Source organism: Arvicanthis niloticus, chromosome 7 (genome assembly GCF_011762505.2).
Source record: "Arvicanthis niloticus isolate mArvNil1 chromosome 7, mArvNil1.pat.X, whole genome shotgun sequence".
NCBI lineage: Eukaryota > Metazoa > Chordata > Mammalia > Rodentia > Muridae > Arvicanthis > Arvicanthis niloticus.
The window spans coordinates 31541539-31564709 of record NC_047664.1 but is presented as its reverse complement, the minus strand read 5'-3'; the positions used below and the strand labels follow the sequence as shown (position 1 = coordinate 31564709).

At 37.0% G+C, this 23171-nt stretch overlaps 1 protein-coding gene across 2 annotated transcripts in view; it reads left to right on the top strand.

The window, feature by feature from the left end:
• Abca13 (ATP binding cassette subfamily A member 13) overlaps positions 1-23171 on the top strand; it is a 439574-nt gene that overhangs the window by 342367 nt on the left and 74036 nt on the right. For both annotated transcript variants that reach the window (XM_076938134.1, XM_034509530.2), the window contains 3 exons: positions 98-351; positions 3764-3959; positions 6892-7001. In XM_076938134.1, the coding sequence (XP_076794249.1) occupies positions 98-351; positions 3764-3959; positions 6892-7001 (560 nt within the window). The remainder of the gene's footprint in view (positions 1-97; positions 352-3763; positions 3960-6891; positions 7002-23171) is intronic.

The following is a 23171-nucleotide window of genomic DNA, read 5'->3' as shown; positions in this document are numbered from 1 at the left end:
TAGACCCAATCAAAAACAATAGCAAGTTATTGGTATATGTTATATAAAAAAAGGAATAGCTTTTAATTTCATCTTTTTTCTGCCTTTCACTCTGCAGAATTTGCAGAAAATCTACAATGTCCTCAAGTGGGTTTTTACTATTTTTCCTCAATTCTGCCTGGGTCAAGGGCTCATAGAACTCTGTTATAACCAGATCAAGTATGATCTGACTCACAACTTTGGCATTGATTCTTATGTGAGTCCCTTTGAGATGAATTTCTTGGGCTGGATCTTCGTGGAGTTGACCTTGCAGGGCACAATTCTTCTCCTCTTGAGGATTCTGTTACATGGAGACCTTCTAAGGTGGTCAAGGTATGTACTGAAGGATTCGTGCTTACAGTCTCTCTGGCCCTTGAGTAAAGAGTGAAGGAAAAGTCCACCTGGGGTTTGCAAGATAAAGAAATGTGCCTGCTTGACATCATGATGAATGGTTCTAAAAAGTTAAAGATTTATGTTTCCTTTTTGAGTGGGTAAGTATGAGTCACCAAGTAAATGGAAAGAATTTCAAAAGATAAGGTGCCAACCTTTAAAATAACCCTTTCAGTTATTCAGTTGTCTGAATTTGTTTTCCACTTTAAATCTACGCAGTCTTTGTTACTTTGTAACACCAAAAGTGAATTTGGTTAATACCATAAAGAAATTTATTTTTACAACTAAATGGCCTTAATTCCTAGAGTCAGGAAAATGTAGGACTTCAGTGCAGAAACCATATGCCTTTGTCAAGTGCAGTCTTTTAGTCTTTGTCAAGTATAGGTGCTAAGAATGGTTTGGTGTTTGTAGATGCACCTGGGTGATTGCAAACACACACACACACACACACACACACACACACACACACACACACACACACGTTATTTAAAGTAGCTTTGCAAAGATTCTAAAACTTTACCAAATAAGGTTCAGTGGTTAAGAGCACTACTGCTCTTCCAGTAGACCCTGGTTTGATCCCCGCCACCCACAAGGTAAATCACAATCATCTGTAACTCTAGTTCTGGGGGATCTGATGCCCTCTTCTGGCCTTTCAGCACACCAGACACACTCATGATGTACAGCCATGCATGCACACAACACACCCACACAGATTAAATAAATAAATAAGTAAATATTTAAAAATTCACTTGAAATCTACAAGTAATTGCGTTTTCATGTTCAGGGTCTACACGACTGCTTCCCCTCAACTTTACCACTTAACATACTAATCCTCCCTTTGTCTGTAGTCCCTTGATTCCTGCCTCAGACATAGATTCTTTCCCACAGATTCTTCTCACCTCTCAATTATATCTTTATGTTTTTCTGAGCAGTTTCTCAAAGCAGGGATTCTTTATGGAAAATCTATTACCACCTTGTTACTAAACAATCTGTTGCAGGTATTAAGCTTTATTGTTAATATTTTTAGGCAATCCCTTTATTTTTTTATTTTCTTTTTTCTTTCTTTCTTTTTTAACATAACACACCGAGATTGCTAAAGTATAGAACCATTTTGAATACAAATCCCAGAACTCTTCTGAATTTGGCATGATCATTCTGGAATTTATAGATTTCCCAGAGCTGACTGATTCTGAAGTAGAATTCTGGGCACCTTTTAAGTGTAATTGCTTCTCTAGTAATTCTGAATACTTCAGTCTATTTAAACAGTCAATGGAGAATCCTTTTGGCAGCTTCCAGGCTTCCCAGTCCTCCAACGGTGTCAAAGAAATATTCTTCAGTGAATAAAGTTTTTGTGTTACTTTAGAGGATATTATTCGGGCTTTGCTTAAGAACAATGTCTTTGAGATCCACAGCAAATAGTCATTAGTGTTATGTTATATTGATGCAAAAAACAAGGATCAGAGACATTGTCTACCTTTCTGCTCCCTTATGACTCACCATCACAGCAATTGTGCTCCATTTAATTTATTATTGAAATCTTAATAGAACCCAGTCAGTAATCAGTGCTGAATACGAATAGCCAAGGTTTTCAGCAAGTCTTTCAAGGGCAAATTACAGCAGTCCTAGCTAAAAGTTGAAGAATGAGAAGAGCCTGTCCCCTCATGGGAACCAGAAAAAGCTTACCCTTTCCACCTGAAATGTGTTTCCAGCATATGGCTGGCAACTAGTGTGAAACCAACTTCACTGGACTCCTCTAAGTTAAATTGGCTTCCACCTGAATTTCCTTGCTACCTTAAGATGACAGCTCTCCATTTGCACAGAGCTCTGGCCTGACACCAACACACATAGATATGTGTATTGGGGTGGGGGGTGGGGGTTGCCTCTTTTCACTGCAGTCCTGAGCTTGGCTTATGGAATCTCTGATTTCATAAGCAGGCAGAGTTAGAACAACCATATGGTGCAAATACCAGCTGTGATGAATTATCAGGACAACTCTACTGTGTCTATTGTCCACCTGGATCTTTCTTCTGTTGCACTGTGATTGGTGGATGGCTGGGCAGAGGTGGAAGGATTAGGAACTTGGTTTCTTTGGATGTTACCCAACAAGGTTTTTGCTTGTCATCCACCCATCAGAGTGAGAAGAGTTAAAGAACGTGGTACCCAGTCTCTCCCTGAAGAGTTGCTTAGTTTCAGTGATATGATCTACAAACATCATAAAAATTTCCAGGCATTTTTTATGGGGAAAGGATAGGAATTGTGGAGGCAAACCTCTTAGATATCAACAGAGGTGCCACCAGATAAATGATGGTCCTTATGTGATTAAAACAAATAGTCTTCAAGCCAAAAGGTATTAGTAAATGGAGTTTCATAAAATGAATTAACTCATCCAATTGTCTCTTAGATTGTTAAATTGAATACTTCCCATGTTTTCCATGCCCACCTTACTTTCTGCTCCTTGGTAATAAGCCTCTGGAGAGTTATCCCTCTTATTTTTATCTCTTTTAATTCATTTTATATGTCTTCAAATATTATGTAAGTGACATCAGCCCCTTCTTCTCTTATTTGTATTATATATGCAATGGATTAGAGTTTTGTAAAATGGTGATTTCAGACTTGGAAAAATTATACAGAATTAGTCATTGGAATGACTAAGGACTGACAGTGGATTTTTCTCATAGCTAGAATACTCTTTTGATTTGAAATAATTTGAGAATTGTAACATATATTATGAAAAATGCTCCCCTCTCTATGAGTAGATGATTATATGGTTTACAACAACATATCACACCGAGTATAAGGAAGTTTGATATGGACACTGTGCTTGGTTTGTACTTAATCATTCAAATGTAGGCACATTGCAGTTTGCTGTAGAAATGAAAATTTACTTGAAAGTTAAAAATAGCTAGGTGAAAATTCTAATGAGGCCCTAACAGTCCAGATTGAGAGTGAATCAGTTAGATATGATGATTAGATTTATGCTTATTTGGCAAATATCTGTTGAATATTATATGCAATATATGCAAAGTCATCTATCTAGCCCTTTATGAAATCCAATTTATACTATAAGTTTAGTATTGGGGCACTGTTTTTGTTTTAACAAAATATCTATATACATTTATATTTTATAATAATGTGATCAATATTTTTTGCACCTATCAAAATGTCTGCCATGACTTTATTATTCTCCAAATTAAAAACTGCCTCTAGTGTTGACTTCTCTCTGGGGCTCTGGTAACAGGCGCATCTCCTTTGTGGGAACAGAAGTCTCTGCCTTCTGTTTTCACAAGTGTCACTAGGAGACTATTCCAGGACTGTCCCTGCTGGGAATTAATTAACTCTGCCTTTATCTTTCCAGGGGCCACTCTACCCTGCAGGACACAGTCAAGCCTGCTAAGGACATAGATGTTGAAAATGAAGAAATGAGGGTACTTGAAGGAAGAACTGAGGGAGATATGTTGGTGTTGTGCAACCTCAGTAAAAGTTACAGAAGTGTTTTCAGGGGGAAGACCACGGCTGTGCATGGCGTTAGTGTGGGCATACCGCGAGGCGAGGTAACACAGCTGCACACTTTATTCTTTTCTCTTACAAACCTATTAACTGTAGCTGTAATTCTATTTGGGCTGGTCTCAAAATACCTAAAATGACAGAAAAAAGCAGCCTCCATGGTCCAGAGACTCCCATAATGTCACAGGGGCAAAATTGGAGTCAGAGTCTTGACATAGTGGAATATTTTCCACTGGATTCAAAATTTATTTTCTTTCATGATTCCTTAAATTTTATGTAATGGAAGAGTTTTAAGAATGGTTTAATTTTTAGAAGGACTTTTATTGAGTACAAATGTTTTTTAAAATTCAGTTAAAGATGCAACCTACTTCTTCTGTTTTCTTGGCCTACAATTTGCCTTGAGTCCTTCTAGAAGAGTGGTTCTCAACCTTTCTAATGTATGACCCTTTTGTACCATTCTTTATGTAGTAGTGACCCCAAACCATAAAATCACTTATTTGCTACTTCATAACTGTAGTTTTTCTACTATTGCAAGTCATATTGTAAGTATCTTGTATACAAGATATTTGATGTATGACCTTCAGAGGGGTCACAACCCACAGATTGAGAACTGCTATTCTAGAAGAATGTTATTCTGCAAGGTTAAAAAATGTACATACCACAGCAACCCTGGAGAAATCTTTAATCAGAACTGACAGAAGCTGACTCTTATTTAGACTCAATACATAAAAGGAAATCAATCCTTCAAATGATTACCTTTAATTAACTGTTAGAAATAAAGACACACCTAGCATTGAGCGGCCCAGGCTCTGGAGAAACCCAGTGGTTACCTGATTCTCTCATTTTCAGCCACTAGCCATGCTTTTTGGTTGAGAAGATAATCCAGATATGAATACCCTGGAGTATATTGAGGCCTATAGACCCATCTAAAGCAATCTAGGAATGACCCAGGTTGAAACCATGATCTCTAGGACAACTGGACAAAATATTAAGGATTGTTTTCTAGTTATTGTTTCTATTTATTTTTGCTATCTAGCTCTGTAATCTTACCTTATTAAATTTTGAATTAAAATTAAATACATTTGAATAAATATTAATTTCCTCATTATCAATCAAAGGCTGTTTTAAGAAAAAAAAAAAGCAAAAGAAAGAAACAAAACCTTGGAAGTAGGCATGATGCTTCTCGTATTTGAAGTTCCATTTGGGCTATTTGCCATCAGTGTTAAAATCAACTAAAGAATCAGATCAAAGTTGTGGAAGTTTCCATTGTCTCAGGCATTCTCTGATGGCCTACTGCATCAAGACAATGAGATATGTTTTGGGGAAGTGTGGAAGTTGCTCACGTCATGGCCAGAGGAAGCTAACAAGACAGAAAAGAGAGGTACCAAGTTCCAATATCCAAGAGCAACTGGGGAAGTTGCTCATGTCATGGCCAGAAGATGCTAACAAGACAGAAATGGGAGGTACCAAGTTCCAATATCCTGCAATTAGCTTAGTATTATTGAGCAAAAATGGCCAGTTTTGTACACGTAATTCCAAGTTCACTAACCACAACTTTAGCACATGGATCTCTTGGAACTTCCAAGATTCAAACTGTAGGAAGGTCTCTTTTTTCAAATTTTACGAGCAGCACATTTGGTTGCCTAGATAGGAAGTACCTTGTAAGAACCCGTGAAGAAACAAAACAAAGATAATTGAGATGCATGTCTCTGTCCATCTAAGAATCCATGAACTGCTTGGAAACTAGAAAATCATCAGGAGATACAGTTTTCCACATCTGGATAGGAATAGAAAGTGCTGGAATGATTTAAATAGTATAGTAAGTCAGGTGCAACAGCAGTCGTGTGGAAGACTGTTGCCACAAAGGCAGGATTAGACTGGGCTCTGAAGTAGAGAGGTGATTTGGATAGGCAGATAGGGCATCTTAAGGCTCTGTGTAGTAGGCTTGATAACAGCGACACAAGGGAGGTCTGAATGAGATAGACCCCCATATTGGCTGGGGGAAAGATTCAGTGATGTTGGAAGTAATATGGTGACTGAGGCACATGGTGATTCAGGGAATTGGTAGTGTCCAGAGGCACAGAATGGAGGCAAGTGATAGGTGGCAGGAAGGCAAAATGCAGATACAGCCATTGTAATATTGAGCAAGCCTGCTGGTGTTAGTAGATATTAGCACTCAGACTTCAGAAAATGGGTCTGAGAAGATCTGTGGTCCAAGAAGGACCTTCAAGCATATCATATCTAGAGGTACAAAACAGAGAGCAGGTCTAGAAAATGGGGTGAGAAATCCATTTTCACATAGACTTTAAGACTAGATTTAAGAATGAAATCAGCTGTCAAAATATAAAACTGGAGGTTGTTTCCTTAGTTAATACGAGGATTTACTTAGGCTCTGAATAAGATGTGGATTTACAACATCTTCAATGGAAAAATAAAGGCATGTAGCTACCAGCAAGATCTATCATCCATCTATTTATCCATCTATCATCTATCATATATTATCATCTATCAATTATCTGTGTGTTGATTTTTTTGTCTATAATTTATTTAATTTTGTATCCATCCATTTTCTTTGTGCATATACATATATTTATCTGTTTACAAACACATCTCTTACTTGCTATCTGTTTATATACATACATGTGTATGTATGTATGCTTGTATCTATCTATCTATCTATCTATCTATCTATCTATCTATCTATCGATCGATCTATGTATATACTGTATAATTGGTATTAATGTTACTTAGTACTTACTCTGTTAAGTTTTATATATCCAAATTAATCTTTTGTTAAATTAATACTGATTTCTCATGTACAAGCCTCACAACAGCATTCAAAGCATAAAATACCTTTAATACTGTTCCACAGTACACCAACATCAGAGACATCAACATACTGTCAAAGCAAATGCCGTTTCCAATATAACATTTGATTGTACTTTATTCTTTGTCTCTAATTTTCCTTTTTACTCTTAGTGTTTTGGGCTCCTTGGGGTGAATGGCGCTGGAAAGAGCACATCGTTCAAAATTCTGAATGGCGAAACTGCACCAAGTTCAGGATACACCATCATCAGGACTCCTCAGGGGTATGAACCAGAATTTGTCATTTGTCTATTTTCCTCTATACTCATTTTCTGCTTACCATTTCCCCAAAAGAGTGACAAAGTCTCTCAGTATCAGTGGCTGAAGCTCAACCCTTGCAGCCATGAAGACAAAATATTTTTTTCAATCTTAAAGTCTGTCAATATTTGTATCATGCTTGCCATTTTAATTTAGCATACTGGCATAGCTGTGTATTAACATTTAGTTTTGCCCATTATCTGTGTGTTCACACTCATTCATGCCTGTATGTAGAGAAAGAGGTACCATGTCTATTTAGCAGAACAATAGTTCTAGGTTCTTACTTATGCCTACCTTAGCTAGCCACAGATTTTTGGCCCAATTAATGGTACACGGTGATTGACACAGGATCTTATTATTGTTTTTACTTCACTCATTATTTGCCCAACACTTCTTTGTTCTATTGTAAATGATGCTTTAATTTTAGATATTTATTGAAATAGAAATTCTTTGTTGTTGTTACTGTTTTTTTTTTTTGAGACAGTTTTTTATGTAGGCTGGTATCAAACTCAGAGATCTGCCTGCCTCTGCCTCCCAAGTACTGGGAGTAAAGGTGTGCACTACTACTTCCCAGCTGAAATAGAAATTCTTATTGTGTATCCCCATAATGAACATTGTTTATATTTTGTTTTTGGTATTCTTTTTCAGTTCCTTATATTTATAATTGTATGTATATAGAAATTCGCAGCTGTACTGGAGTCAATTTTTGTCCCCCTATCATACTTGTGACTTTTTGAACCCTAAGTAGTTCTTCCTCTTTTAAAGTCATAAAATCTTTCTAAAGATTCTTCATTTTAATGTATTTAATTTATAAGGAGTTTACATTAGAACCCTTTGTATAGCAGAAATATAATTTGATTTATTTTCTGTCTGAATATTGTCTCAAATTTTTCTCAACAAAACACCTTTGTTATTTAGTCATCAGCATGTCTTCTATCATACTGGGTCCTTGTCTGGCTGGGTATTTGGCTTCAACTGCGTTGTACCAAGGCACGTCTCAGTGTACCTCTTTTTGGTGGACTCTGGCTGAGCTAGGAACCAAATTAGCATAAGGTAGATTTGTAAAAGAATATCATGTAAGATTTTTATTGACAGTAGATTTCTCTCTCATATAATACATCCTAACCACAGTATCCCCTGTCTACACTCCTTAGCTCTCCCCAAATGCCCCTTTCCTCAGATTATTCCTCCTTCATTTCCTTTCAGAACAGAGCAAGTCTCCAAGAGAGAAGAACCAAACATGACAAAATAAGATACCATAAGACATGGCTAAATCTCTCCTATTGAGACTGGACAAGGCAACCTAATAGGAAGAAAAGAGTCTCAAGAGCAGGCAAAAAGAGTTAGAGACACAACTGCCCCCACTGTCAGCAGTCCCACGAAACCACCAGGCTAACAGCCATAACGTACACACAGAGGACCTGGGGTAGATTCTCAAGGACCCATGCTTGCCACTTCAGTCTCTGTGAACCCTGTTTAATTGACTCAGTGGGCCATGTTCCTCTGGTGTCTTCCATTCCCTCTGATTCTTACAATCTTTCCTCCCCCTCTGTCACGGGATTCCCCAAGCTCTGAAGGGAGGGACCTGATGGAGATCTCCAATTTAGACTGTCTCTGGCTGTGGGTCTCTGCCTCTGCTCTCTATGCTGCCAGAGGAAGGCTCTCTGATAATGAATAGACGAAGCACCAATCCGTGAGCACAGCAGAATATCATTAGGAATCATCTCATTCAATTTTTTTTTTTTTAGCTGATTATGTTTGGCTCTTTTATATGAACATGGGGATCTTCAGAAAAAATGCAGTCTGAAGAAATGGCACTTAGATTGAATTTAGACAAAACCTTTTAAATTAGTGAATAAATGATGAGGTGGAGGGAATCTCTGTCTTAGGAGAGGATGCTCTAGATTTGGCATTGTTAGATATATGAGCTTATAAAACCCAGTGGAACATCAGGGCTACAAGAATAGGTTTGTTATTTAGTCTGTCTAAACTGTTATTTAGACAGTTCTAGTGTCCCATTTTTGTTGATTAAGGGGCCTCCCACCCTCCTTCCTTCCCTACCTACCTTTTCTTCCTTCTTTCCTTCCTTCTTTTTTCCTTCCTTCCTTCCTATCTTCCTTCCTTCCTTCCTATCTTCCTTCCTTCCTTCCTTCCTTCCTTCCTTCCTTCCTTCCTTCCTTCCTTCCTTCCTTCCTTCCTTCCTTCTCGCTTGCTTTAGCTGACGCAGGTGGCTACAGAACAGGCAAGCCAGATTCCTCTTTTGTTAACCAGGCTTCTGAGGCCCCTTCTAACTAAAGTAACTGTTCTATACCACTGTGGTATTTTGTGTCTTTAACCCCAATTTCCTCTACATTGTCTAATATTACCAGCCTGTCCTTCCTAGTTTCCACTTGCAATATTTTTGGGACCTCTCTGCTACATATTTTATTACAAACTCACTATTTTGAGTCTAATTATATCAACTTCTACTGCAATTTGAGGCAAATTAACTTTTTTGTGATAGTTTGTCTTCATTGTCATTGACTCACTATGGTGTATTCTGACATTCATCCAAGCCGGTTTATAAACAACAGTTCCTTAGGTCTTGAAATTTACCTGATAGAGTCCTTGCTGATCTTCTAGGTTGTTTATCAGGTGAACTTGACCCCAGCAGGAGGCAATTTTTCTCTTATGTGCTTGTATATTACATTTTCATAAGATTTGCCTATGAATTTTTATTTCTTTAGTTTACATTAAAACAGAGTTTATGTGGGTTTATTATACATTTTCATTTTTATATCCTTCCCATAAATCTCCTGTTTATTCTGGTTTCTACATCTTCAACCTTTTCTGGGTGTATAGCATTAAAACAGGCCTTTAGTGGGGAGCTAGGGTTCTCACCACATGGTTATATGGAAATTGGCCTATTTTCAACCTCTTAGAACTTGGTGGTCCTATGCGTGCTAATCCAGTGTGGACAAAATGAGCAGCTTGCTATTAATCATGAGATACTCTCAGCCTCTTGTGATGAGGAATGTTGCTGTTTTCTAACACAAAACCCAGGGGATCAAATTTGATTTTGAATTTGGTCTCTTGCCATGTAACAGTCTTAAAGGGCTTTGGGTCTTTTCGCCTCCATAAAGACAGATGTGTTTCTATTTTAATGGGGTTCAAATGTAGACACAGACATGTGTGGTCATAAGCTCGGCTTATAGAATCCATTTCATACTTATGAGGCTGTGTATTTTTGAGTGTAATTACTTATTCTAAAAATATGCTGCTACAATGAATACAAAAAATAATTCATTGATTACATATTTTAGATTTAAAGGAAGAAAGAACATTGTGTCTATAGTTCTCCAGTATAAATTTTAATTGACTTCATATTGCACATATTGTCATGCAAAGAACTAAGATTTTGGGTAATAGTGTATTTTTCTCTTCTACAAGTGATACGTTTTACATCAAAACAATCTTAAATTAAAAACATTTTATTTTTCATTTAATGGCAACATTTTAATGTATTGAATATTATTGCTTGAAAACTATGTATTGTTTGTGATTTAAAACAATTAAAATTTAATTAAGAAATTTATAAACTATAATGTTTCTGTCCAAGGGCAAAGTATGCATTTTTGTTTCTGTTAGTCAGTGTTAATAGATGAAAACAACCTTTATGATAAAATCTATCTGAAAACACAAAATAAAACTTATTAAGACTCATGTATACCAATCTAGTTTTGCATATCACTTATCATTCTAAAAGAGAACCTACCTATATGAAACTGATAATCTCTTGAGGATTGAGATGTTCATTTTTTCCTATGGCCACAGACTTAAAATGTTAAGCATTTTTGTCGGTTGTGGTAGAATCTGATTATTTATTCTAATTTGCCTATTTACAAGACTATATGGACAAAAGACTCTGAATTTCAAAGGGAATAAAAAAATAAGGTTTATTTTTTTCATCAGTGGAGCACTGACTCCTTTCTTTATTATTCCATTCCATCATTTGTAAAATAATTGGAAAATGAAATTCAAATAACTGCTCTGGAAAGGAAGAATAAATTTGCATTCACATAATGGTCTGTAAGTCTCTTATTATGCTACATATCTGTGTAATTAGTTTAATTATAACTAAATCACACTTGCATTAATTATATTTTTAACCTTGATTATTTGTAATGTTAATTGCACATTGGTATTCAAAGAATTAAGTAGGTAATTAGAGGCACAATAGAATTTGTGACTATCCAGAATGTTGGAGTATCCCTTTCTGCTCATGAAACTGGGCACTGATTGCTGCAACAACAGAAACACAGGGACCTAGATGGTCACTGCATTAGAGCTTTATTTTTTTTTAATTTTTAAAATTTTTTTGTCTCTTTCTGAAGTTACATTATTGGAAAAAGTTCTTTTTCTGTTTTAATATTTGATTTATTAATTTTCATAAATGAATAAATAAATAACTTACTCTTGAGTATATATATACACATATATACACATATATATATGTATATGTGTATATATGTGTATATATATATATTTATGCAAAACTCTTTTTAAACCTACAATTATGGTTTGGTTTGAAGTATCTCATGAGTTCCTGATATAATGACAGTAGTCACAAGTTGCTAGCCTACCTGTCAAGGATCACATACTTGATTTTTGATGATGACAAAGGGGACAGGATCTCCTAGAGATCAGGCAGGACTCAAGCTTTCTGTGTTGCTCAAGATAACCTTAAATTTTTAATCTCTTCTCTATCTACTTTGAGTTGAGATTACAGGCCTGTTCCCACATGCAACTTTATTCTGCCAGCACTGGGGTAAAGTTTGGGGCTTAAATTACCTCAGGCTAGGATACATATGGTCCAGCTTATCCCAGCTTTCTTTGTGATATAGCACGTTTTCTAACACAGGAAGAATCAATCCTATAATATTGGGAGTTGCAGCCATGGACTAAAATAATTCCAACAACAGGACTCATGATTTGCTGTGACTCTATTATTCACCAAGTATTAAAGGGGCCTATAATTTCTGAGTCTTACCTAGTAATTATAATGGCCTTGGGAAGAATATGCTAAGTCTAATTTTACTGACAAGGAATCCTGGATTCAGAAATATCAAGTCACTTGTCAGAATTCAAACTCTAGAAAATAGTGGAGTTTGATTTCTTCAACTTTACTTTTGTAATTAAACTGTTTTGGTTTTGAGCATTTCATTCATGAGCACTATAGTGACATCATTTCTGCACCTTCCCTTAGCTCCTTAACTCTTCTTGTGTTCCACCACTTCCTTTATAATTCATATGTAGCCTCTTCTTTAATTGTTATTGTAACATTTATATATGTGCTATATAGTCTATTTAGTATGCTCATGCACACATGCTTACACGTGATTGAGACTGACTATTCGGGAGTAGATGGTTGGATAACCTATCAGAAGGCTATTCCCTGTAGTAAACTGGGGACTCCCCAAAGTCATTGATTGCCTATAACTAGCTCTTCTTCTTGAGGTGTGGCCTTGTAAAATTTCCCTCGTCCAAGTTGGCATGTTGACTAGGGTTATCATTATGCAGGTCTTGTTTAGGAAACTATATTGTTAAAATTTCATGGGTTTAGCATCCTATTACGTCTAGAAGATACATTCTCACAGCTTCAATCCTGGTCATTTGGCTCTTACAATCTTTCCTTATTCTTTTCTTAGGTGTTCCCTGAGCCTTAGGTATAGGACTTGTATTGTAGGTGTGCCAACTGGGGTTGAGTTTCCTTGGCAATATATTCTCAACATTTTGAGTTGGTGTGGCCTGTGTTTTAAGCAGGTAGGAAACTTCTTTGATGAGAGATGAGAACTACACTTATCTGAGGGTATAAAGATATGTATTTAGAATATAGGTAAAAACTGTATTGATTGAGGAAAATGGCAATAGTAGGTTTTTCTTTAGGGTTCACGACCTCACCAGACATGGGTAGTTGGTTATATTTCAGTACCAGGCATGAACTCTCTTCCATTGAGTGCACCTTAAGTTCAATTAGATACCTGACGGTTACTCTGAAGATGTAAGGACTACTATTGCACCACTGGGGACATGTTACTGAGCTGGTTCAAGAGACACCTAAAACTGTATAGGATATTGCCATTTACCTTGGTTGTCTCCTGGTACATGAAGATAAGATCTTGTTAGTGAAGATATTGCACACTTCAACTATGAGAGGTTGGAGGAGTTTCACTAGAACTGACCTGAAAGTCAGCTTTTTGAGCTCTCGTAATATGTGAATGTCAAGCTACCGAGGGAGGAAAGCAATCCATCGTTTCACCTAGCTGTAAAGCTTATTTTTTAACTTTAAATCTTATTGCTTTCTTAACCTACTGTGCCTATTATTAGAGAAAACTCTAAAAGCACAAAGAAGGAAATAAAGCGTGGAAAAGGAACAGGATGAGATATTCTTAAAATAAATTGACAGAAGAATAATACACATTTTTTTTGGCAACAAATGTTCTGTCATATTTAAATTTCAAGTGCTCAGAAATTAGGTTTCAAAGAACATGAAATGTACATAAAACACTTAACACAGTGTTACTGCAACACTCCAGGTGAAAGGAGTGGCAGTCTGGGACATAAAACAAAACAGAACACATAGACACATCAACACCCTATAAGTAAGATTTGAGAAAAATGCACACAGAGGTAGAGAGAGGTAAGAAATGGAGAAAATTAGCATTGCTGTGAATACAAACAGTAAGTCTGCATTTCATGTAGGGATCCTATATAAAGCCCCACATATTTGTTTGCAGACTCAGAATAACTATTAAATAGATAGAACTTATCCCTATTAAAACAAGCCATAGAAAATAGAGCCTTATCATCATTTTTTAAGCCATTTTCTGGAATTTATGTCACTGTTAGAAGGCATAGTTGAGAAATAAGAGTAACTAGATTGCCATTCTTTCCACATAATATATTTAAGTTAGTAGATATAATGGAGGAAGACATTTAAATGTGATAGCACATGCAGAGTATGTATGAATCAGGAATATAGTTTATTTGGGTGTATAAATCACATAACATTTTTAAGAGTAATAAGCATGATTGAATACCATAGTCACATATTAGTATATATAATGTTGATAGGTAGAAATCTCAATTGTCTTCATATTATTCTTTTTCACAAAGTTGTATAGACCTATGGTAAATGTAACCAATTTTGAAGAGGATAGAGGAGGCTAACACTGAAGTTTATGTAGAGAAAGAGAAGAGCTTAGTCATGGTGTTCTTGAAAGATAATAGACATTAAATAATATTTCAATGCATTGTATAGGTTTTGTAATAAATAGTGCATTTCCAGTTAGATACCCATGGAACCAGAGACACAATAGACTAAAATGCCCACAAAGTGTAGTCTAAAAATCTCACCTTAAAGAGAAATGAAAACCAAACAGCCAAATTACTCTAAGAACATTGCTTAATATAATGCTGAGAAAACTATAAGTAATATAAATATGAATATCTTTTCCTAATTGAAGGCATTCTTCTTAAACAATTAATATAAAATTTATAAGTATGGGTTTGTTTAAATATGAATTTAAAATATTTATGCACCAGAACTTTATATTTCAAGATTACAAGCACTAACTAGGACAAGGTTGATAGACATATGTAAAATATTTGTGATATAAAATAGCTAAAGGAGAAAAGTCAGTAATCATATATATTAAATAATATACATGAGAATTAAGCATGAGAGCTGGAGACATGAGTCAGGAGTTAGGCATGTACTGTTCATGCAGAGGACCCAAGTTTGTCCTCAGTACCATGTCAAACATCCCACAACTGATTGTAGCTCCAATTCCAGGGCATCTAATGACCTTTCCTGGATTCCCCAGACACTTAGACACACATGTGCATACACACACACACACACACACACACAATTAAGTTTAAAAAATTAGCAAAATATGGAAAATATAAAAAATTCAAATATGAAAAATGATGAATGATATTAAAAAACACTTTCTACCATTAGTATTAAAATGGGGGAGGAGGTAATGATTTGTATTTTCATCTGTCATCATAATAATTTAAAAAGTTGCCCAGAATTTCATTAAGATAGTAAAACACAGTAAGTAATCATAATGATGTGTAAAATAAATACAAGGTAATAAGTATAAAAAGTTCTTGAAATGGTAACTTCTCCTGTAGGGATTTATGGCCTGAAAAAGAATGAAAACTTAAATAAAGGACTAAATGAAAATATCAATTTTCATCTTGTCTACATTAGCTGGAAGTAGGAAGATACATTCATTCAAAACACTGTTGTTAAACGAACTATATGAAATGATATTGAATAAGTTATGATAAAAGATTCAAATAACAGGAAAATGGACCCATTAAAAGACTAAAAAGTAATCCAACTATTTCACAATTGCTCCCTTTGGGCCATAAGTAAGAGGAAAGATGCTCATAAATCAGCAGAACTGCCAGGGTTGATGTCATGGCTGTCTGAGACAAGAGTGGAACAGATATGCGGCTGTACATCGGATCTGAGCTCAGGAATAGCCTCAAGGGTGGAGATGCTGTAACACTGCTCTGCACAGTGGGAATTGCTGAGCTGGGCCTTGGAGGGGCCATGTACTTCCTGAAGGTGTTGGTACTGAAGATTCCCATGGTGTCATAGGAGGATGGTGACAAATCTTCAGTTTCTCTCTGGGCGCAGAGTTAGAAAGGAAGGATCTTTAGCACTTTGGAGCCCTGGGTTTATCCCCTCTGTGGTTGCGACTCCAGCAGCTACACCATCCCCTAGGATAGTATATCACACAAAGACAGGTTCCAGGTCTTTCCATAATACATATACATTTGATGTTGTACATGACAGAGTTACATGACTTTTATTTGTAAATTAAATGTAAGTTGACTTGACCAAAATTAGCTTCATATTACTGAGACCATAGCATATTCAAGAAGAAAATATAAAGAGACTTTTTTGAAACATAATCCTTGTATCAAGGTTTTTCAGTTAATTAAAAAATAGCTTTACAAGAGAACATGAAGTCAAACATCACAGTCCACACATGATACCTGTCTCCTGTGGATATAAAGTAATGGATTCAACAAAAATAAGAATTGTCATACAGAAAATGTAGTATACCAGAAAATCAATCACTGAGAATATATGGAAACCATGGCAATAGGACATATTTGAAAGTGGCATATGTTCTAAGACTGAAAATGATGCTTATTGAATTTAAAAGAAAAGCTACAATGAGTGGATTAAATTATATGCTACTTATAGAAAACTATGAAAATGTGGTTCCTTGAAAAGGAAGGAAAGAGAAGGTCCATGCTGGGTGTGATGTTTCACATCTGCAATCCCAGCATTCCCGAGGCTATGCCAAGAGGATCCATCACCTTGTGGTCAAAGCCAGACCGGGCCAATCTTAGAAATAAACAAATGAATAAAGATAGAAGAAAGATGAGGTCCAACATGAGTTTAATCAGCTTTCAGGCAGAAAATGGAGGAGACAGGAAAAGAGATACAGCATCAGATGAAATAATGGCTGGAAGATTTCCAGTATTAATAAAACAGATGACTCGTTAGACCAAGAGACCATACTTCTCTTGCATGAAAATAAGATGCCTTCAGTATGACATTATGTGGTAAAATCAAAATCTCCAGAATGAAGACAACCTTTAAAAAATGCAGAAAAAAAGTCAGATTGCAGTAAAGGCAAACAAAACTAGATTCAGTCTTTAAATTCGTAGCTGCTGGAGGCTACTGGTATTGAAAATAAACATTAAAATAAATTAAAGAGCAAAAATTATTTTCTCAGTAACATCATAGATAACTCCAGAGCTCACCAGCTTCTTCTGTTTGGGCCAGCACATATGCACACAAAAAGGCTTCTGTTATTGCCTGGGGAGGTATCCATGTGACACAATCTATTCTGAAGCACAGGACAACACCTGGCCTGACAGAGAATAATCAGAAAACAACAAAAGAATGCCATGGGTGGAAGCACGCTGTTGTTTTGGCAGCCATAATAATCAGGGTGGAGGATTGTAGCTTGCACTCCTTTCTTATTCAGGCTTTATTTTCCAAATCATGTACCACTCGTACATACTAGATTATGAGGTAATTAAGTAATAAATGGTCCCAAATTTCTTCTGAAACACAGACTTTTGCTTGGTACTTTGGATCAGCATTTCTGAAGATCACTACCTTTTAATGTATGCAACTGGGACAGCTATTTGGTTTGGGCTGTGGTTCCCTCCTTTTGTAAATGACCACTATTACAGAATTCATGCGAGCAATAACTATTAACTACTATAGCATCATCAAAATGTTCAGTGTTATGGGCATAGCACTTTAGAATTTATATACAAATGACTCTGCTTCGTATAAACATGTATAGTACCAAAATAAAAGTACGGAGCTCACATATTGCTTGCAAAAGCCTAATCCTCCTTTTGACTTGCAGATGAGATTAGAGTAGCTGTAGTATCAACTCTCCAAATAGAAGCTGCTTCCCAGTTGTGGCTTTTTTTTTTTCCACTTTAAAGTAGATAAAAGTGCAACAATACTGATATGGAGTTAGGAAAAGAGGGAAGGAAAATCTTATCTAATTTTAAGTGATTATCCTTGTAGTCCTCTGTTCTGAGACAAAAATTCTACATATATATGTGGCAAGTAGGGTGTGTCTGTACGCTGTCTATATACACAGTATTTGTACACATTTCCGCACATGAACTCTAATATAATACTGGTGATGATCACTGCATTCATTTTTCCCAGCTTCTTGACTGACATCATGTCAGGCTTTCAGCATTTCTGAGCTGTCTTCATGTTACTGCCTGTCTATTTTCTACTGGATTTCTAGGCAGTATGTCCTCAGTCATGTGTCTGTCACATCATCATATTCTCATGTAAATGGTCCTTTCCTAGAACAAAGTTCCATCTGTAGAAAACCTCTCGTTCTTTGAAAAGAAAAAAAAAAGGTACCTGATCTGTTATAAGGAAGATTTGATCAAGAATGTAAACCAGCACGAGGTTCCTGCATTTAGCTGTCAGCAATGCCGTCATTGGAACAATAATGATCACCAGTGTACATTAGTTGGCCCCATGGCTGGGAGGGTTACCCATGGTTTTAGTTGGATCACTCAGAACAGACAGACATAGAAATGATCTCAGTTTTTGAGTGAAATGCTCAGTTCTTTGTGTATATTTGCTTAGTATGTATAGTTTATTGTCCTAGGTGAGTGTTCTGTCCAAAGAAGAATCTTTAAGGCTCTTGATATTCCTATGTTTGTTTTGAATGAACAAACTTATTGTTTATTCAAACAAAACTAAAAGAACAAATAGCAAGAAGTTGATAACGTTATTAAATCAGGTATTTTCAACACTCTCCAAAAATGACTGAGGAAGCCCAGAGGCAGTAGCTGCTTGGAACTCCTAATGTAAGTCCAGTGTTTCCTCTTCACTGGACCTTCCAAGTGAACAGCCAGGACCAATCCAGAGAGAACGAGCAAGACACCATCAAAGAGAATGCTTGCAAAATCAAAACCAGGCAGAAAAATGGCCTTGCGTCAACAGTCACGTTCAAGTGCCTGATTGAGAGGGATCTGGGGAGAGTGTCTTCTCCAGCCCTTCATCCACAGATGAGTTTTAGGCCTCTTGTTCCCCTTTGCAAGCATAGAAGTCTCTGTTGGAAATAATTTGACTTCTATTGTTTTAAGGAGCAATGCTTTTAATTCCCTTAGGAATAATAGTATAATAGTGTCAGGGGAACAACCTGCTCCAGGATAAGGACTGTACACGAATACTGGAAATAATATGCTTGAGTCTGAAAACAGGCAGTGGGGCTTTGTTCTCAGAGTCTGCTCACAACAATTGCAAACAAAACATGGCAACTTACCATTATAATTTATATTATACAGTGGTTTTTGTCATCCAGGACACAACTATGCTTTAAAGACTAATAGGGTTAATACAAGTGTGTGTGTGTGTGTGTGTGTGTGTGTGTGTGTGTGTATGTGTGTGTGTGTCTGTATGTGTGTTTGATTTACAATGGTAAATATTATGCATGTGATTTTTTTTTAGTGGAAAATATTGTGTGGGTAACTTTTAATGGAAAACATTTTATGTGTATAACATTCTGGTGGCATGTCATAGGATATGTCACCTAACTTGTTACTTTTCACTAAGATGTTGTTTTACACCAATAAATATTTTCCTATATTCATATGGGGTGTGTCAGCATAATTAAACCATCTTGGGAAATCTGGTTTATTACAGAGTGGCATGAAGAAAATTCTGTAAGTCTCCTGGGAGAGAACTGTCCTTAAGCATTTTGTTAATTAGGAGATAATGCTCAGTAAAAAGGCATGTTGGAAGAAATCACTTACTTTCTTAGACTTTAAATACAAAAGCCAAGCTGAGGTCCTGGTTTGTTATAGGTCTCTATTCTGCTATTATCTAAGAGTCTTCCAATATGGAATTACGTTTTCTTTAATGAAGAGAACAAACCTCTGAGAGTAGAAAGTGAATTAAAACACAAGCATGAGGTGCCTTGTTTTTTGTCTTTGCATTTTCTAATGTCACAGCTGTCTGAAAGTTTGTATATTACATCTTATGGAGTTTAAGTAATGATTTCTAATCTGCAAACGTGAGTTGACATGTTATATAAGCTAGAAACTTAATGGAAAATACTCTTGGTGGTGATTTACCCTCAGATGGTTCTGCCTTTACAAAGTTAGGAAATATCCAACAAAGCAAGGCATGTCTGAATTCCTTCAGTACTGCCCACATGCTCCTTCTCTTGTTCCTCTACTGGTTCATTGCTGCTAAGCACAGTTAGTTCAACAAACACAGAGAAACTTTATTCTTATGTTTGTCCAAGGACTGAACATTGACCATGTTTCTGACAACATAAAATGCTGTGTTTGGAATTTAATTATTGAGTTTGTCATACTGTGAGTGTGAATTCTTCAGGTGTGTGTGCATGTGTGTGTGTGTGTGTGTATGTGTATGTTTGTGTTGAGTTTGTATGTCATCCTTTTGTATCCTGAAGGTAGTTTCCAGGATGTTACAAGATACCAATACCAGTAGATATTCAGGTTCTTTTCTGTCAATCCTGCCCACCCAAGACATATGGCATGTACTTAGGTCTGTGGTACGCAACTGGTTGACTCCATGTACTTGTATATGGAAGAACTTACTATATTAGTTTATCAGTGAGGGACTTGTCTTTTTCATTTCACAAAGGAAGAGTCTGTGGCACAGAGAAGTATCAAGCCATGACTTAGTCACATGGTTTGAAATTAATGGCAAATAAATTTTTCTCAGTGTCAACTGTATTTCTTCCTATGACTTTTTACCATTTATGGTAATGGTAAAATTAAAGTGTACTCTTTAGTGATGCTGTTAAGAATATGGCTGCTTTTCTGAACATCTATGACCAAACATCCCCATTCTACTAAGAATCATTGCTTTATGTACTGATTCTAATGAGTTTTAACTCCTCACATGTAATGTTCATATGCACTGGTGCTGTGATTTGGATGTTAAAAATGGGATAAAATTACTTTCCTCAGTAACTGATGCAAAAGTATACCACAACCAAAACATTAAGAGTATACTGGATAACCTATGCCTGAAACATAACGAACACTTGGCAAATTTATGTAGTTGCTTACACTGATACTTGAATCCTGAAATATAGGAAGTGTGAGATTAGCACCTGGTAGATTTTGTGTGAGCCCATCTTACCAGAAATTTTTTCTCTGTCCATCCCTCAAGTTTTCAGCTAAATGGGTCAAAGTAACACTTTCTGTAGCATGACTGCCAAAAAACAGTTTGAAGTTTTTCATGGACAATTCATCTTTTCATGGAGTTTTCTAAGTTCCAGACTCTTTGTAGTGCCTCTAGTGTCCCTTTCACTTTCAAACAAAAAGAATTGGTTTAAAGTGTGTATCCCTATGCTCACATGTGTTTATACATCCTTTTTATTTTACAATAGATGAAGACACCAGCTGATTCACAGTATCTATATATCATCTATCTATGTTGTCCTAGGGCTGTTTTCCTAAGGCATGACATGCACATCAACCATCATAAAGGAAAATTACTTTGATGGCCTACGGTAATTATGTTGAGATGCAAAACAGTCCCTTGTAGAAGAGCAGTGGAGTCATCAGCACCTCACCTGAAATTATAGCTGTTGTTTCTCTGTACCTCTCAGCTGCAGGTGATATTGACATCTAGTATAAGACATGGAAGGCTGACTGGGCTAGGACTGCTTTGTTGAGGACCTTCTTGAGTTACCACTGCTCCTGGTAGGGTGGAACTTGTCACTGCTGTAGCTGCCTTTCAGTTCCACATGCTCCTACAAGTAACTTCCCTTCTGGCTTTTGTCAGATAACAAATCTATTGGTTCACCAAGCTGAACTCCAATGGAATTTTTTATTTGGTCCCTTGTTCCCCTTTGCATAATGGATCAGACATGCAACACTGACCATCACCCATGTGACAATGTAGAATTCGTCTGTACCATATGTCCCACCCTGCTTTCAGTGCTTATTAACATCCTGGGAAGCTACCTATAGTCTCCACAGAGAAGACAAATTATAAAGCTTCTTTGTCTCCTCTTGTATCTTCTCCGCCTATCTGTCTGTACTTTCTATTCCACACTTTTCCAGTCTCATTTCATTAAGATGCTTGAACTTGCATCCTGTAGAAATTGGTATCTATTGGCAATGTGAGAAATAAGTGTAGCCATGTTCTAGCTCTAGGTTGTGTTCAGAAACACTGCATTCTGAAAAAAAGACAAGTCTTTCCTGTCTGAGCCGGTGCTCTGAGTAGACCTTGGGCGCTAGATCTGCACCCAGTCCCACAACACTCAGAGGAATCTTGACTCCCAGGTGCTCTAACATGCCCAGAATCACAGGTGCTATAACAGACTCAGGATCACAGGATCTCAGGAGCTTAGTGACACCAGGATTTCAGGATCCCAGGATAGCTTGACTCCTAGGAGCTCTGACACACTCAGGATCTCAGGATTCCAGGATCCCAGAATCACAGGATCCCAGAATCACAGAGAGCTAAACTCTGAGGAGTTATGACACAACCAGGATCACAGGCTCCAGTCAGAGACAGCAAGGGCAGGTAGCACTAGAGATGACCAGATGGTGAGAGGCAAGCACAAGAATATAAGCAACAGAAACAAAGGCTACTGGGAATCATCAGGGGCCAGTTCGTCTACCATAGCAAGTCCTGAATACACCACCACACTGGAAAAGCAATATTTTCTATGATATCTTCTGCACCTGAGATTCTCTCTTCTATCTCTTGTATTCTGTTGGTGATGCTTGCATCTATGACTCCTGATTTCTGTCCTAGGTTTTCTATATCCCTGGTAGTCTCCCTTTGTGATTTCTTGATTGTTTCTACTTCCACTTTTATGTCCTAGATGGTTTTGTTCAATTCTCTCACCTGTTTGGTTGTCTTCTTTTGTAATTCTTTAAGGGATTTTTGTGTTTCCTCTTTAAGGGTTTCTACCTGTTTACCTGTGTTGTCCTCAATTTCTTTGAGGGTGTTATTTATGTCCTTCTTAAAGTTCTCTATCATTGTCATTAGAAGTGATTTTAGATTTGACTCTTGCTTTCTTGGTGATATGGGTAATTCAGGACTTTCTAATGTGGGAGAACTAGGTTCTGATGATGCCGAGTACCCTGGGTTGCTGATGCTTGTGTTCTTGTGCTTGCCTTTTACCATCTGGATCTCCTTGGTGCTACCTGAGCTGTCTATGACTACAGCCTGTCTTTCCTATTATCTTGGTTGTGTCAGAACTATTTGGGACGGGTGTTGTTGCTGGGGTTAGAGCTGAGGCCCAAGATCAGCTCAGTGCTCAGGCTGAGATGGGAAGGAACCAGTGCTCAGGGCTAGGAGTAAATTTCTGGGTCCCCTTGGGTCCCAGTTACTCCCTGTTTGGGTCAAGTATTGCTGTCTCCTTACAAGAGATACTGCCTGGGTTAGAGCTCCTGGGAGCCCTGCCTACTCTGGGTTTTGTGGGGTTGTGTTGAGGCCCAAGCTCGAGTCCCTGTTTGGGCACCAAAATAATGCTGGGGTCCACACTAGTCCCATGTTGGGGTGGCCAAAATAA